At 38.0% G+C, this 17,298-nt stretch overlaps 1 protein-coding gene and 1 long non-coding RNA gene across 7 annotated transcripts in view; both read left to right on the forward strand.

Moving 5' to 3' along the window:
• The first annotated feature begins 1,741 nt into the window (after window positions 1-1,741).
• RANBP3L (RAN binding protein 3 like) overlaps window positions 1,742-17,298 on the forward strand; it is a 43,353-nt gene continuing 27,796 nt past the window's right edge. For 4 of the 6 annotated variants that reach the window (XM_044916956.1, XM_021696230.1, XM_044916957.1 and 1 more), the window contains exon 1: window positions 1,742-1,986. In XM_044916956.1, coding sequence (XP_044772891.1) covers window positions 1,896-1,986 — 91 coding nt within the window. In that variant the 5' untranslated portion in view covers window positions 1,742-1,895. The remainder of the gene's footprint in view (window positions 1,987-17,298) is intronic. The other 2 variants (XM_044916955.1, XM_044916959.1) reach the window with 1 other exon arrangement.
• Window positions 11,162-14,252, forward strand: LOC110586093. Its single transcript, XR_002480670.1, has 3 exons — window positions 11,162-11,191; window positions 12,515-12,552; window positions 14,227-14,252. It is a non-coding gene; the product is annotated as an uncharacterized LOC110586093 (long non-coding RNA).

Raw genomic sequence — 17,298 nt, forward strand, 5'->3', positions numbered from 1 at the left:
CTTCAAATCCAGTGGTGGGGTAGGGGGCAGGAGTAGCTGTGATGAGACAGATTTGAAATAAGATTGACCATGAGCTGATAATGATTGAATCCAAGTGATGGTGCACAGGACTTATTATGCTATTCTTTCTACCTTCTCACATATATGTTTTAAATTTCTCACTATAAAACTTTTTTTTTAAGAATCCATTTCTCTCAAGGGCTGGCTTACAATTTTGTGGGTTATTTGACTTACCTATATAATAATAGGCTTATTAGTGAGGTCCACAACTTGATAGAATATCAATAGCTTTATGCCTTCACCAGCCTTCCACCATGACTGTAGGAGATAAATGCCAACCATTAAAGCAGAAACTATGGTTCTCTAGTAACAACAATCTCTTTCCAAGCAGCTACATACTTCTATAACCCGTTGCACTGTGAGAGACCTAAAACTGCAATAGGTAAACTATTAAAATGATGGAAACAGTTTAATAAATAATAATAATTGTGTAAGAGCAATCACACAGATCATAAGAGTTTTCATAACTCAGAGTATGCTTGGGAAATTGTTGTTAACTGTGTCAAAGTAGAAGGAGGATGCACCCAGATCTGGCTAGGGGGTAACCTAGTTAAGGTGTCAGGTTTAGCACCAATTTCCAATATGCCCAGGAAGCTGCAGCACCCAGACTTTGAGGCTGAATACTCTGCCTTTCTCCTTTGTCCCAGCCCACCACCTCCATTCAGAATCTACAGAGCTGTGAATCTTAAAGGGCAGGCTCTACTAGCATTCATTACAACTTCAGAGGTAGCAGGGTTCCCAGTTAAATGAAAGGTGTTCAGGGTTTGTTTTTTAAACAATAATTAAATATTCTATTATTTCAATGAATATTTCAATGAAATATGCTATTTCAGCACAGGAAAACCCTGGAAAAAGCTTTGTTTTATGACCTAGAAGTGGAAATAGAGAGTCTAAGGGGAAACAGAGGTAGATTTCTGGGAAGATAATGTTTTATGTGTTTATTTGTCTTCCAGAACTCCAAATAGTTGCGTTGGCAGGCAGGCTGCCCTAGAACTGCTCCCTTCTGAAGACTCAGAGGTGTTTACAGAAACTGAAAGTTCCAGCAGTATATTTCCATGAGCTCATTACCCGTTCCGATGATATCCTTTAGATGTTGCATGTGCAAATGAATATCCATGCAGTATAAACCCCTGCTCTGAGCTTTTGTTTTAATTACAAAGTAGCAGAAGTTAGATATGTGATTACTGTAACATCAGGGCATCTTTTTAGAATTCCTGCTTTGGTCACTATTATTCAAAGCAACTCCAATGCCATTTCTTGCCTGCCTCTTTATGCTAATCAGCCTAGCTCACTCGGCTCCTCCTCCTTCAGCTTCCCTTAAGAACTGTTCACTTTCAGCTGTCACGGAGGGTAACTCAAACCAGGCTTAGAAATCACTTGATTTAACTCAGCAGCACTTTTTAAATTTTGTGTCTATTACTCTAGCAGTCCTCTCTAAATACCAGAGGCATTAGGTTTCATGTCAGCAGATGAGTCAAAAATTGCCAAAACGGTAATTGGTTAGAAATAGTTATTTTGTAGCATTTTACACTGGGGGAGGGGGGGGCGGGAAGCTTCAAAGTGCTTTGAAATGAAAGAAGAATTAAGTTGTGTTTTTATCCAAACGAATTGGCATCTTTATTTGTAGGGGAGGTTATACTGGTAAATATTTATTTCAAGAATCATGACTTGGAAGCGCTTGGAAGTTTATTAGAGAGGTAAATGTTTTACACTCACGGACAGGATCTGCATGTACCTCTGTGGCTCTGGGTGTCTGGTGAGGACCATTTTAGGTGACTGACCAAGGGAAGGAAATGCCTTAGTGAGACTGGAGTCACAGCCATATTGCCACCACCATGTCTACCATACAAAGAAAAGGCAGAAGCCACCTGTTTAACAGTTTGTACACCTGTGAACTGAAGCTTCCAGAAGACCAGCGACAGCAAGGTGAGTCATCCAGGCTAATGGGCTGTGTGTTCGGTGATCTCCCAGCCATTCGCGTTCCAGGAAGAATGGTAAGCTGGGGAAGTACCTGGGGAATCTCTGGTTGTGAAATGCTTTATGATCTTTGATTTTTTTAACTCTGAGAATAGATATACTAGTGATGCATAAGGGTGAGTTCGCTTGGATTCACTATTGGTTTTTAAAAGACTATGGGAGACTATCAAGAATGCATATTTCTTGGACTTGTCATTCTGCAGCTTATGGGCTTAAACTTCAGGCCACTGTCATTTTTCTAGAGTATGCTAGACTTGTGTAATTCAAAACGTCCATCCAGGCAAGGCGGCATCAGCTACTAGGGGAATCTGCTGAGAGTAGCTTTAAGTGAGCCTGGAACTATCTTCCCTGTCCTGTCACTGATGGCTTGCTTTGGGATTTCAAGTTTAAACCTCATTTTTGCCCAGGTCTCTGACTCATTCATTTGTGGGAAAAATAAATATATTTTTGACTCTTCCTGTTAGGATGTAGGAAGAGCTGGAGACAGACAGGGAAAAGTGTCACATTTCACATGCTGGGTCCTCATTCAGACTCAACTATCTATCTGGCAGCCCCATTTTCACCATCAGTCTTTTTAAAATTTCAAATCCACTACCCAGCTGCATCGAGTAGTGGCAGAGGGTAGACATGAATAGACCAGATGATTCCTCCAATCCATTCTGTCATGGACAGCAAAGGACACTTGAGAAAAAGGCAGGGTTCTGTCACAGATGACATCGTCACTCCCCAGAGGCTAAGGATTGGTCCCAGACATTTCTAACTTGCCCTCAGTAACCACTGATGGATCTGTCTGTGTATGGATCTAGGCTACCAGCTCTTTATTTACTTTTCCATAGACACAGTTTTAGATTTTAGTGGCCTGGAAAGTATTGGCTCATGGGCTGAAACCTCCCATTGCCAAGGTGGATCTGTGTGCTGACATTTGCAAGACAGTGTCAGGCCACCTCCCTGCATTATTCTGGACTTCATGCTGTACAAGGCTTGGCACAGTGTGGGTAGAAAATACTTTATAAGAAATGGAAACAGCAAAAACTTGTAAGACCATTCTGTATCATCAGGGCTTCTCTAAATTATTTTAAACTAACTGCCTTAGCATGTCAAGTCCCGGACTGTGCCAGGGTTCAATCATAGCACTGTAAAATTTTTACCCTTCTGTTAGTAAACTCTAATTCATCATAGGTTTTCGTTGGCTTTCATTTTGTTTTAAATGCTTAAAGTGACCTCCCCCCCTCTATTGCTAGTATAGTATTTATTATATAAAATTTGCCAGGGGGAGAATTAAGGAGATGGTAAAAATCATTAGCCAAAGATAGTTGCTATTAACATTTTAATGTATATTCATATACATTACAAATAAATACATATACAAATAGAGTTATTTTATATATAGTTGTTTTGTAAACTGCTTTTTAATTTAATAATTGATTATGAACAGATTTCCATGTCATAAATTCTTCTACAACCTTATTTTTAACAGTTGTATACTATTCCTTTAAATGTAGGTAGCAAAATTCCTTAGACAGTTCTCTATGATGAGACACTTTATTTCTATTTTTTCACCAATACAAACAACACTGTGTTTCACATAAATCATTGCAGAGATAAGATTATTTTCTTGGATACATTCTCAGTGGTAGAACTGTGAAGCCAAAGGATATGTATGTTTTTAAGATTTTGTGGGTTTTTTGGCTTTTTTGTTTTTTTTGCCAATTGGTCCTCCAATTAGAAGTTTAGGGGCATATTCTCAGTAATACTGGGTAATATTTTTAAAAGCTTTTCCCAATTTTATAGGTGGAAATACTATCTCACTGTTGTTTTCACTGAAGGCAGGCTGTCTTAATATTCTCTCCTCTTATTGGCCATATCCAGAGAACACTGGAAAAATCATTATGATGACATACTTCCCAAAATACCAACAAGACAAGAAGTCTGGTCTCTTTTCTCAGACTGAAGCTCTTGCCTAGAATGTTTTGAAAGCAACCATATTCTTCCACAACCGAGTCTCAAAATATCAGCCCGCATAAACCACAATCCATAAAGTTGAAAAGCATGTTAATGCAATCCAGACCGGCCACTGACTGCTACAAGAACTGTCATCTAGAGATCTGAATTGACAAGTGACACTGGGCAGTGTTTGCTATGCTGCTAAATAGCATTCTACTTACTGTTTGGGAGTTGAAAAGTATTCATTGAGTGTAGTATCCTCCAAGCTATATTTGCACCTTGCTATTATACAAACTTCAGCAAAGGTCCAAGAAAGCAAAGCCGTTAGTTTCAGAGAGTGAGGTCCGCCTGTGGATTTATTCACTGAGGCATTCTGAGTCTGTGGCTTTGGCCTACCCCCAGCCACACCAAGGTTCCAGCTTTTTAACTTAACATACGGACGTGATTAATTGGCATTTAACTCTTCCGAGGGCACAACCAGATTCAACACATACCTACTTTCTAGTCCTCCACACTATATGTTGAAGCGCTTGTTGTTGTAAAGCTGTACTTTTTGGGTGATCACTTACATAAAAGTCACTTGTTCTTTAGCAACTATCTGAACAATGACTATGCAAAGCACTGTGCCAGTCACCGGGTACATGAGTTGAATCAAACCAACTAAGCCGTGGTTTCCAGTCCACACAGTGTTTACCTGCTACAGCAACAGATGCTCTAGAGTCCAGAATAGTAGTCCAGGAGGCTCCTCTCTCTACTTGTTGCTGTTTGATAGCTTCTTCTGTGAGAGTTCAAATCCGCTGATCTATAACTCTGATCTGAGACCACATTTGTCAACATTAACATGTGTCTGCAAAAACCTCAACAACGTTCAGTACGCATTACATGCAGGTACTAGGCAAACTTTACCATATTTATGTTTTATAATGCTGTATACTTTAAAATTTACAAAGTAAATTTCTAAAATGCTTTAAAAATTACAAAATTTTCAATACGTGACACCTCATTTAATTCTTACAATATCAGGTGAGGTGGTATATTAGTCAAGATTCTCCAAAGAAACAGAATCTATGGGGGATGTGTGTGTGTGTGTGTGTGTGTGTGTAGATAGATAGAGATAGAGACAGAGATAGAGATAAAGATAGAAATTTATTTTAAATAAATAAAACCTGGGTCGCTCAGTTGGTTGAGCATCTGACTCTTAATTTCAGCTCAGGTCATGATCTCAGGGTCCGGGATCAAGCCCCGTGTGGGGCTCTGAGCTTGGTGTGGCATTTGCTTGAGATTCTCTCCCTCTCCCCTGTCCCTGCCCCCACTTGCATGCTTGATCTCTCTCTCTCTCAAATAAATAAATAGTCTTTAAAAATTAAAAAAAAAAGAAATTTATTTTAAGATATTGCCTCACACAATTAGGGAAACTGACAAGTCCAAAATCCTCTGTGTGGGCCATCAGGCTGGAGTCCCAGGCAAAGAGCGGACCAACGTTGCAGTTAAAATCTGAAAGCACTCTGTTGGCAGAATTCCCTCTTGCACAGGGCAGGTCAGTCTTTTGTTATATCCAGACCTTCAGCTGATTGGATGAGGCCCACCAACATTCTAGAGGGCAATCTGCTTTACTCATAGTCCACCAGTTTGAATGTAAATTTTATCCAAAAGCACCCTCACAAAAACATCCAGAATAATGTTTAACCAAATATCCAGCACTGTGGTGCAGCCAAGTTGACACATAAAATTAACCATTATAGGTAGGCATCATTATCCTCAATTTCAAAGATGTGGAAACTGGGAATCCTCAAAGTCAAGTGATTTTTCCAAGGCTATATAGTTATTAAGGCCTACTTTCAATGTGCTTTCTGCTATATATAGCTGTCTCATAAAATCCATGTTTCCTAGTGTATATAGGGTTTAATTTTTTCCATTGATCCATATCAAAGTAACTTCTCTGCAAACAGTCAAGCTGCATTAGGATTCCTTCTGATTTTGTTTGTTCTGACACCAACTAGGTGTGCTACAATTTAATTCAATTCTGACATTATCCAGAGTTAGTGAAGATTCCAAAACTTACGGGCTCAGTCTCATGAGACTGACAATTTCAAATGCCAGCTACAAAACTTCAGGTGTCTCCAAGCCATCTGCATTTGTGCCTGGATGATTACAAATGCAAGCCTTCCCACAACTCTCCCAGGTTTGAAAATTTGCTAGAATGATTCATAGAATCCAAGAAAGACCTATAGCATTTTATTATAAAGGATACAAATGAACAGCCAACTGAAGAGATACATAAGGCAAGGTGTGGGAGGGTTCTGAGCACAGGAGTTCTGTCTCCATGGAGTCTGGGTCTACCACTCTCCCAGGACATCAGTAAGATCACCAACTAGGAAGTTCCAGTAAGCATGGGTGTCCAGAGTTTTCATATGTGATTTCATTACACAGATGTAATTGATTAAATCATTAACTGTGATTGAACTCAATTTCCAGTCTCTCTCCCCTCTCTCCCCCAGGTTGGGGGTAGGAAGTAGGGCTAGAAGTTCCAACTCTATACTTGCTTGGTCTTTTTAGTGTGGCCAGCCCCTCCCTGGAGTCACCTCATTAGCAAAACAGACACCTGACTCTCAGTCAGGAAATTCAAATGGTTTTGAAGCTCTGTGCAAGGAATAGAGAACAAAAACCAGACCTATTCTTTATTACATCACACTTTGGCCATGATTTTCTGGATGAATTCTGTCCTTAATGTCAGGACAGGTTCCTGAAAGTCAAGAAACATAGATTAATGCCTTCAACTATTTACTTATTTAATGCAGTTTTTACCAAGTGCTGGATGCTGTATTAAACACCAGAAATGCAAAGATGTTTTTCTCCCAGGCTTGTTTTCTATCATGTGTTTTTAAAGAGGAATTCTGTAATAAAAACTCAGCTAATGATACTTTTTCAACATTTTGGGTGAAAGAAAAAGTGATTTGATTCTATAATGTTCAGACTTTGCTGCATTCATCCTCATTCTTTGTATTTTAGCCACACTCCTCTTGAGGGTTTCAGAAGGCATTTAATTTACCTTTGAACTTAGTAAAGATAAATATAAAGGTTAAGTGGGGCCTAGTTACTGTGTGATCTAATTTGCTCTGAATCTAAACCATATAATTAGACTGCTGCAAATGCACTATTTCCCTTCAATATATTCTGTAAACATTTATGGATGTACTTAATTTAGAACACCTAAAAAATTTAAGTGCTAAGGATTGAAGACACGACCATGAGAAAGGGAGCCCAGTAGTGGCAAATAATGAAATAATGCCTCCAAAATGAAAAGATAATGTGATATATGTATATTTCGCTTCTCAAATAGATTTGTATTGGCTTTCCTTTCTGTGATTCTAAAACTGTGATACGGCCTAGACAACATGACATCTTTTGGGTGATACATGTCTAAATGAACAAGGATCAAAGAAGAAGACATACACATATTTCTGTTTTTCTTCCACCAAAGGGAGCCTCAAGGAGGCTAGAATGAGTTTTGTTCTATCTGCAAAACCATTTTACTCGCATTTAAAGGCACAGATTGATGGAAACAAATATAGACCACTTTAAAATAATTAGAAAGGAGAAAGTTCATATTCTATTAGATTTGATCATATTCAAGCTCTCACCCAGTACAGGAATCCTTTCCATTAAAACCTCCTTAATAGATGAAACATATATAAGGATTTGGAAAATATATGTAATGGCTTAAACTTCATTTTCCCACCTCACGGTCATTAGGATGGCTACCATCAAAAGAAAAAAATACCAGAAGATAACAAGTGTTGGCAAAAATGTGGAGAAATTAGAACCCTTATGCACTGTTGGTGGGAATGCAAAATGGTGCATCTGCTGTGGAAAACAGTATGGCAGTTCCTCAAGAACTAAAAATAGAATGATCACGTGACCCAGAAATTCTACTTCTGGGTATATACCCAAAAGAAGTGACAGCAGGGACTCAGACAGATACGTGCACACCAATGCTCATAGCAGCATTATTCACAAAAGCCAAAAGGTGGAAGCAACCTATCTGTCCATTGACAAATGCAACATAATGTGGTATATACATACAATAAAATATTATTCAGCCTTAAAAAGAAAGGAAATTCTGACACATTCTACAACATGGATAAATCTTGAGGACATCATGCCAAATGAAACAAGCAAGTCGTGAAAAGATAAATACTATATGATTCCACTAATATGAGATTGCTAGAGTAGTCATTCATGGAGACAGAAAGAATGGCAGTTGCCAGGGGCTGGGAGGGTGACTAGGGAGTTATTATTTAATGGTATGGAGTTTCAGTATTGCAAGATGAATAGGTTCTAGAGATTGACTGCACAAACATGTGAATGCAGTTAGCACTATTGAACTGTACACTTAAAAATGATTAAGATGCTTAATTTTATGGCATGTGTATTTTACCAAAATTATTTTAAAGCCATGCTGCCCAAATTCATCCCTAATTACATTTCTGAATTTGGACTTAAAAAAAACAAAAACAAAACAAAACAAACCTTCATTTTTCCTATTCCTAAAACCAAAACTAGAAAGAAATGTCCTGCTCATCTCTGATTCCCAAAAGTTATTTCTTTGAAAACATTAATAAAATTAATAAACTCCTAATTTCCATAAAAAAGAAACAAAGCATTACCAATATCAGAAATGATAGAGAGTGTCATTATAGATCCTATGGCCATTAGGAGGATGATAAAGGAATATTATGATTAATACTGTGCCAGAAAGATGCCCCCCCCCAACAAATTCAACAGCCACTCATGTAAAAACTCTAAAAGGAATTAAAATAGAAGGGAACTTCCTCAGCCTGATAAAGAATGTTTTCAAAGAACTGACAGCTAACATAGTACTTTCACTATCAATGAAAGACTTAACACTTTCCTACTAAGATTGGGAAGAAAACAAGGATGTCCATTATAATCATTTCTATTCAGCATTATGGAATAAGACTGAAGGTTCTAGCCAGTGTACTAGGTTAAGTAAGAGAAATAAAAGTCTTAAATATCAGAAAGAAGAGTTAAAACTATATTCACAGATGAATGATAGTCGGTATAGAAAAACCTTTAGGAATCTACTAAAAGAAAAAATACTAGAACTAATAAATGAGTTTACCAAGGTCACAGGATAACAGCAGACAAAGTCAATATACAAGAAAAAAAATTGTATTTCTATATATTAGCAAAGAATAATTGGAAATTGAAAAATTTTAAGTATTCTTTTAGTAGTAACTTTTTTATAAAAAAAACTTAAGGATTAATTTAACAAAATATGTGCAAGACCTGTACACTTAAGACAAATAAACATTGCAGAGAGAAGTTAAAGAAGATTAAACTAAATACACAAATTGGAAGGCTCAATATTATTAAGATATCAATCTTCCTCAAATTGATTTAGAGAGTCAAGGCCATCTCAATCAAAATTCCAGCAGACTCTTTTCTTTTTCATTAACAAGCTAATTTAAAATTTATTTTTTAATTTTTTAAAAAGATTTTATTTATTTATTTGACAGAGACATAGCGAGAAAGGGAACACAAGCAGAGGGAGTGGGAGAGGGAGAAGCAGGCTTCCTGCTGAGCAGGGAGCCCGAGGTGGGGCTCGATCCCAGGACCCTGGGACCATGACCTGAGCCAAAGACAGATGCTTAACAACTGAGCCACCCAGGTGCCCCGCTAATTTAAAATTTATAAGGAAATGCAAAGAACCTAAAAGAACTAAATGAAAAGAAGAACAATGTTGACAACTTATGCTTTGGATTTCAAGCTATAATAATCAAAATGGTGTAATATTGGTATAAAGATAGAAAATTGATTATTGAAACAGAAGAGGGAGCCCAGAAATTGACTCATTTATTTTTGACCAATTGATTTTTGAAAAGATACCAAGATAATTCAAAAAAGGAAAAGGTAGTATTTTTTGTAATAGCTCTGAAACAAATGGCTAAACATGTGACTAAAAATGGACTTCATTATCCTCCTCACACAAAAATTAATTTGAGATGAAATATGAAAATACAAAAGCTTAGTCCATAAAGCTGCTAGAGGAAAACATAGGAAAATATTTTCACAAAATTGGAATAGGTAATTTTTAGGCACAAAAAATAAGTAAACTAGACTATCAACATAAAAAATTGTTGTTGTTTAAAAGACAGAATTAATACAAGAAAAGAGAAGAGTGAGGGTGCCTCAGTCGATTAAGCATCTGCCTTTGGCTTGGGTCATGATCCCAGGGTCCTGGCATGGAGCCCCCCCGTTGGGCTCCCTGATCAGTAGGGAGCCTACTTCTCCCTCTCCTTCTTGCTCATGCTCTCCCTTGCTTTCTCTGTCTCTCTCTCTCAAATAAATAAATAAAATATTTTTTTAAAAAAAGGAAAAAAGAATATGTATATATGATATATAGATCTGAAAAAAAGCTTGCAATCAGAATATGTAAAGAACTCAATATAAACAATTTCATTTAAAAATAGGCAAATGATCTGGCAGACACTTTAGAAAAAGGATATACAAAGGTTCAATAAGCACATCAAAAAATGCTCAACATAATTAGTCATCAGGGAATGCAAATTAAAAACACTATGAGATATCACTTTACATCCACCAGAATGGCTAAAATTAAAAACACCAATGATACTGTGTTTCGGAGAACGTGGAGCAACCAGAACTCCCATTTACTGTTGTGAAGTGGTATGACCACTTTAGAAAATAGTCTGGCAGTTTCTTTTATATATAGTTAAATCTGTGCCTACCTTATGATACTCAATTACATTCCTAGGTATTTTCCCAAGAGAAATGGACATGATATGTCCACAATAAGCTTGCAGAAGAATGTTCATAGCAGATGTTATACCTATGCGCTCCAACATGTGAACAACCCAAATGTACATAAGCAGGTAAATGGATAAGCAAACTGTGGTATGTCCACAGAGTAGAATACTACCCAGTAGTAGAAAGGAATGAATTACTGATACACGTAACCACACAGATGAATCTGAAATTGCATGACATTTTGAGGGTGAAGACAAGAGGCTGAGCCTATGGGATGAAGGACTGTGAGCCCGGCACACAGGTAGCTCATAGGGTGCTGCTTCACACGGGCTGGAAGCCCTGCCAACAGCATACATTCTAACCACTATGCTGTGTTACAGAAGGCCATCTACTGAGGATGCTGCAGACACCTCAGATGGTAAGTTCTCCTAGGAGACCTATCAGATCCCTTTCAAAACTAAGATACTGTGATTTGCCCCTAATTCTTTCAGTCATTTGGATGTTGCCTCCTCAATTGTGTTGTACAAGCTCTTTGGGAGCAGTTACCTGGGTTTATACCGGGAACCAAGCACAGTGCTCAGGTGTCACCTATAAACAAATCACATTTTGTATGTGTCAGGCACTGTTTTAAGCACTTTGCATGTGTTAGCTCATTTCTTTATGAAAGTCCCGTGAGGTAGGGAACATCAAGACCTCACAACTGGGGTCTTGAGCCAAGACCCCAACCCAAGAATGTGCTTTAACACATGTTCACTTCCTCCTAATGGGGGCACAAGATAGATGCTCCACTAAGTACCTGCACACGATCTGAGTGATGGCTGGCCCATGAATCAGTTTGTGGTTCAGTTTAAAATGTGTTGTTATTGAAGTCACCAATCAATTCCTATATAAACTGCTCACCACATCCAGCTGTCTCCCAAAAGGGTGTAGTTGACTCTAAAACAAACAGAAAGAAAATGCAGCAGTATGGTGCAGACATAGCAGCCCAGAGCAAGTTGTTCTGCTTACTGGGCTGCAGTTTTCACTTAAATCTAAGTACCTGCACGGTCTCCATGTCTTACACTGCATAAAGTGTGAAAGATAGCAATGTACCACTTTTGGAACTGGGCTGATATGGCCTTGGAGAGATGATTTGAGTTTTAACAAAATACACAAGAGGTATCGAAAACTCCAAATTAAAAAGGGGCTAAAGAATTGTCATTATTATCATTCGCTTTTTTATTTAAACTGAGGACTCTATTCAAAGTGCTGGCTCAACTATTACATTAAATCATTAACTTGAAATCTTAACATTTAGGCAAGGTAAGTTTCACACCTGAGTGCTTTTTAATGAAACCTGTTGGTAAAATTAGCATGATATCCGAAAGTCAGGATTCAAAATGCAGTAAATACCAGTGTTCGGTAAGAAGCTGCATTCCTTCTACCCAACGATCAGATGACTCACCAATAAGTAAGCACGAGGTCATAGGAGTAAGATCTAGACTACTGGCAAAAGATGATAGTCTGAAGGTGGCTTTTGATACTAACTAAAGCCACATCAAAAGAGCATGAAACATGCATCTGTGTGTTGACCCAGAAGGAGATAGGAGTTAAACTCTAACTGAGGAAATGAAAACGGACCTATATATTTAAGCAGGAGAGAGAAGAAAGAGATTTTTGTAAGTGGCCTGTATCACTGCAGGATGGGCTTCAGGTCCAAAAAGAACCCAAGGCTAACGGGACACAAATTCCTTTCCGTCAGCAGATGCAGAGAAACTACCAGACTTCCAGACACTATAGGTCAGTAACTTGATTGTCCCTCTCAGGTAGGCATCTGTAATGACTGGTTTAAATAATGGGCACCAACGTTTCTTGTTTTGACAAAAGGAGGTAATTCATGAAGAAGGTATGTGACCATCTGGAGAGGAAAGAGTTAAGCAGGGAGAGCGCCTTCTTGTTGGAAATGGACATTTTTCGTCTAGGGCTGTCTGTCTTGCAGAGAAAAGGAGTCGCAGATAAAAATTTGTGCGCGTATGTGTTTTTATAAACTGAGCATGGGTAAGACTTATACTGGCGCTACCGATTATGAGGAGCTCTTTGTCCAGCAAGACCAAAGAACTTCATTCTCAAGTATGGATTAATGTTTTGGTATTATTTGCCATTTTTCTTTCTGCAAATTGAAAAAGCTAAAGTGAATTAGTAGATGTGATTGTTTTGATAGTAGGATGAAGCAAAGTAGATTTTGAGGGACTTGTAGAAAACAACTCTAGCTACAAATATACAGAGAAAGAAACATAAAGATTTGGAAAACAAATCTTCAAAAAATACCATAATAGAGGTATCAAATGTCTTTCTATCTTTGTAGACATTTCTCACATTTTAAGGCTTAAATTCAAAATATTGTTATTGCCTATTACCTTGCTCATAGCAGGCAAGTAATGTTTATTAAATGAATCGATACTTTTTTTCCCCAAAAGTTCATCCAAGTGATTAATATTCCTCAATCACTGACTGTTAGAGCTTCAGATTCTACTTAGTCCAACTGATCTTCACTAGAAAACTGAAACCAGAGGAGAGAAATGACTTACTCATAGTTAATAGTTAGGGCGAAGAGCTCATACTGTATTCCTTCTACATCTATCTGAGAATTTCATGATAAAAGGGCCAGCATAAGAAAAAGTATCTAAAATGGGTAAAAAATTAAGACAAGATAAACTTGCATTTTATCTCATTTAAAAATACCCATGGAAAGAGTATTTATTTGTGTAATAATCCTAATACTAAGCATGTAGATAAAATGATGAGTACATTGGGTGGGGGAAAAACAGGAAATGTGGAGGGAGGGAAACACGTGGGGGGGGCAAGGAACCAGGCGCTAGAGAGAAATATGCAGCCAAATGAGAACAAGTAAAGGAGAAGGCAAATGGAAAAAAAAAAAAGACAACTGATTATAAAAAAAAGGTCCAAAATGTGCTACATACATACACTGGGATATTATTCGACCTTATAAAGGAGTGAAATTCTTCATGTATGTCAGCACAGATGAACCTTGAAGATACTATGCTCAGTGAAATAAGTCAGATATAAAACAACAAATATTGCATGATTCCACTTACATGAGATGTCCTAGAGCAGTTGGACTCACAGAGTGAGAGAGTTGAGTGTGGTTACAGGGGCTGGGGGGGGATGAAATGAGGGGTTAGTTCTTTGTGGGCAGAGTTTCAGTTTGGGATGATGAAAAAGTTCTCAAGATGGATGGTGGTGATAGTTACACCTCAATGGGAATATACCTAACGTCACTGAACTGTACATTTTAAATGGTTAAAATAGTAAATTTCACGTTATGTATATTTTCCCACAGTAAAAAAAAAAAAAAACCTTGAAGAAAAAAATGAATAAATTTAAAGGATTGTTCTCTGTTTTCTTGAGAATTTTTCAAGTCATATAAATTTGAAAAGTGTTTTTCTCTTATAGCATGGTGAACAAAATGTTTCTGGTAAGTTTTACAAATTGCTACCTGGCCTTCGCTTCTGCCAAATTAGCTCTAAATCAATGCAATAAGGTATCTGCAGCAGGCATCACCCTAGTCCTGTCCAGTTCTGTGCCCGAGGGCCAGCAGGGCATTTCAGTGACGATGAACGCCCTCCTGCTGGCTTCTGTGAGTTCCCAAGAAGAGAATGAGGTCCGGGCCTTCTGGGCTTATGAACGCCTTGGGTGGGCAGCTCTGCTCCTTTCTTCTGGCCTAGGCCTCCAAGGTCTTGTTCTCAGGGGAATAACATCCATTTATTCCTGTGGAAACAAGGAAACAAGGAGCCTTTTCTCCTGCTTGCTCAAAGGCTCAAAGAGGCATAAGTTTAAGGAAAAGAGATTTGGAATTAGAAGAAATTGCAATCAAACTTCTCCATCCGGCCTGTGTCCTTGGAATCCATGGAGGAATTTAAAAATAGTGTGCTTCTTTACTGAAGAGGAAAAGCTTAAATTTATCTGAATTCAAAGTATGAAGCTATGCTTCAGCCATATTGACTTATTAATAGTCTGTGTGACGAGTGACTTAATTCTTACTAATATGATACTTTGTGTCAAAATCACCTCTTTAATTTTAGCAGCCCAGAAACACTGGAGAATTACTTAAAATAAAAAGATACGATTTTTAACCTGTGCATGTGCCTGTTCAGTATTAATCTTCAGCATGTCATAAAACCTCGATGATATTTCTCTTCGCCCTCCTTCAGCAAAATTGAGACACCCATTTCTAACATATGGAAGCAGTTTCACACTGCAAGTTATTCTGAAGGGAAAATACGTGATTTATAAATGCTGTCAAATGAAATATGTATTTCCAAATGGTACCAAGCTGACCAAGCACATCCTAGGACACATTCCACATCTTTATTACCCCATGGGCATAAATGAAGGAACAGTGTCAAGAGAGAAACAAACAGTCCCTTTTCGCATTCTCAATCCGGAAGTCCCACGTTTGTTGCTGGTAAACATATTCAAGTCATCAAAGATTGCAAGTGACCTTATCACAAAATTGTTTCCTTTATAAATAAAATAGCACCTTCAAATTACGGAGAAGGGCGTATGCTCTGTCAAGAGTAATACATTCGTCTGAGTTATTTTTGTCAGTGGTTGAATATAGATATATATACGTATATATACGTATATATACGTATATATACATATGTATATATACGTGTATATATATATATATAGACGTGGAGATTTTAGATGGCAAGGATCACTAAGCCACTGGTCTGCCGACATTCTCAAAAAACCTCTCTCGTCAGAATGCGAACAGAGAATGGTGAGACTGGGGTGCCTGGGTGGCTCAGTCGTTAAGCATCTGCCTTCAGCTCAGGTCATGATCCCAGGGTCCTGGGATCGAGCCCCGCATCGGGCTCCCTGCTCAGCGGGAGGCCTGCTTCTCCCTCTCCCACTCCCTCTGCTTGTGTTTCCTCTCTCGCTGTGTCTCTGTCAAATAAATTAAAAAAAAAAAAAAGAAATCTTTAAAAATATAAGAAAATGGTGAGACTAAGTGAAGCATGTTACAGTGTTTACAGAGGGCAAAACAGAAGTGCAGGGAGACTGACAGAGTCTGAGACCATCTCTCAGCGAGGCTTGTCCAGACCACGGAAGGAGGAGAGCTATCACAGCCCAGGCATATTCACACGATCAGAAGAGAGGAAGCTGTCCAGTAGTCATTTTACTCGCAGTGGAAGCCAGGGGGGATCCTTGCTTACAGGAAAAAGCTCGAGACTTGGAGTCTGCTCTCGCATGCTTTAGCTGTAAGTATTAGCTGTTTGACCTTGGGCACATCCTGTAATTTTACAGCCATTCTTTTCTCGTGTTGAGCGCAAGGGTTTAATAACGTACCTTTTGAAAATCCTATAATGCAATAAGAGCAGCAACTTATTGAGCATTTTGTATGGGCCAGCCACTGCCCTTAGCGTTTTGCCTACACTACCTTGCTTGACCCTTACAACTCTGTGAAGACTGTTTTATGCTCTCCATCTTAGAGCTGAGGACACCTGCCCTAGCTCATAGTTAGTACATTCAGGAGATGGAATTTGAATCCAGGTCCGTTTTCTGCCAAAAGCTTAGATTTTTAAAACCATGCATTCTGGCCCCTAGTAGCCTTTTATTTAGTCACCAAAACCTGATATATTTAAATCTGTTTTATAATAGGTGAAGTATGATGCAAATGTAAGTTTTTCTATTACACCAGTGCATAAAATAAGCATCTTGGGAAATCACCAAGGTCTAACTTTTTATACTACCATACTGAATTAAACACTTCAAGAGGCAAAAAAGGTTAAAGACTAATTAATCATGACATGCATAAGCATATCATATGGTAGCTACTCTGTTTAAATGAAAAAAAGTAACTCAAAGAGTTATGTTTTGACACTGGAATAATAGTAAAATTTAAAGGAGTATGCTATGATATCTATTTAAAAAGTCACTGATCACCCCCAAATATAAAGCACACTGCACATGATGACCATCATCATATTTTGGGGGATAGTTACAGAACACTCTCAAGAATATAAAGCCAGTTTTTTTCCTCACCATTGTGTTTTGATTGACAGAGTGATTTTGCCAGATGTTCTATAAAAAATGATTTAATTAAAATTACCTGTTTTTTAATCTGTGCACTTCTCTACTTATACAGACATTAGTGAAGTAAGTGACTTTGAAAAATAAAAATTTTTCTTCAATTGAATTACTGCTGCTATAAATCTCCAGATTCTAAAATGCAAATGAAATTAATTCACTGGCTATCTCCCACTACCACATAAAGCTGGATAATAAATTAAGCAGCACAGTTTAGAGGTGAGGTTGGGTGGGTGCATTCAGCACAGAATTCTCAGGGCTTGGTCCTACCTCCAGAAGGGTAGCAAGGTTTATATTTGACACAACCTCTGAGTCTTCTTGTTTCTTGCTCACACCAGAGACTTTTATTATCTCTATGCCTTGGTTTTCCAAAATTGGTCCATGTCTAGATCTAGACCAATGTACAAACCAGTGGAGGAAAGAGTCTAG

This window comes from Neomonachus schauinslandi, chromosome 7 (assembly GCF_002201575.2).
Source record: "Neomonachus schauinslandi chromosome 7, ASM220157v2, whole genome shotgun sequence".
Taxonomy (NCBI): domain Eukaryota; kingdom Metazoa; phylum Chordata; class Mammalia; order Carnivora; family Phocidae; genus Neomonachus; species Neomonachus schauinslandi.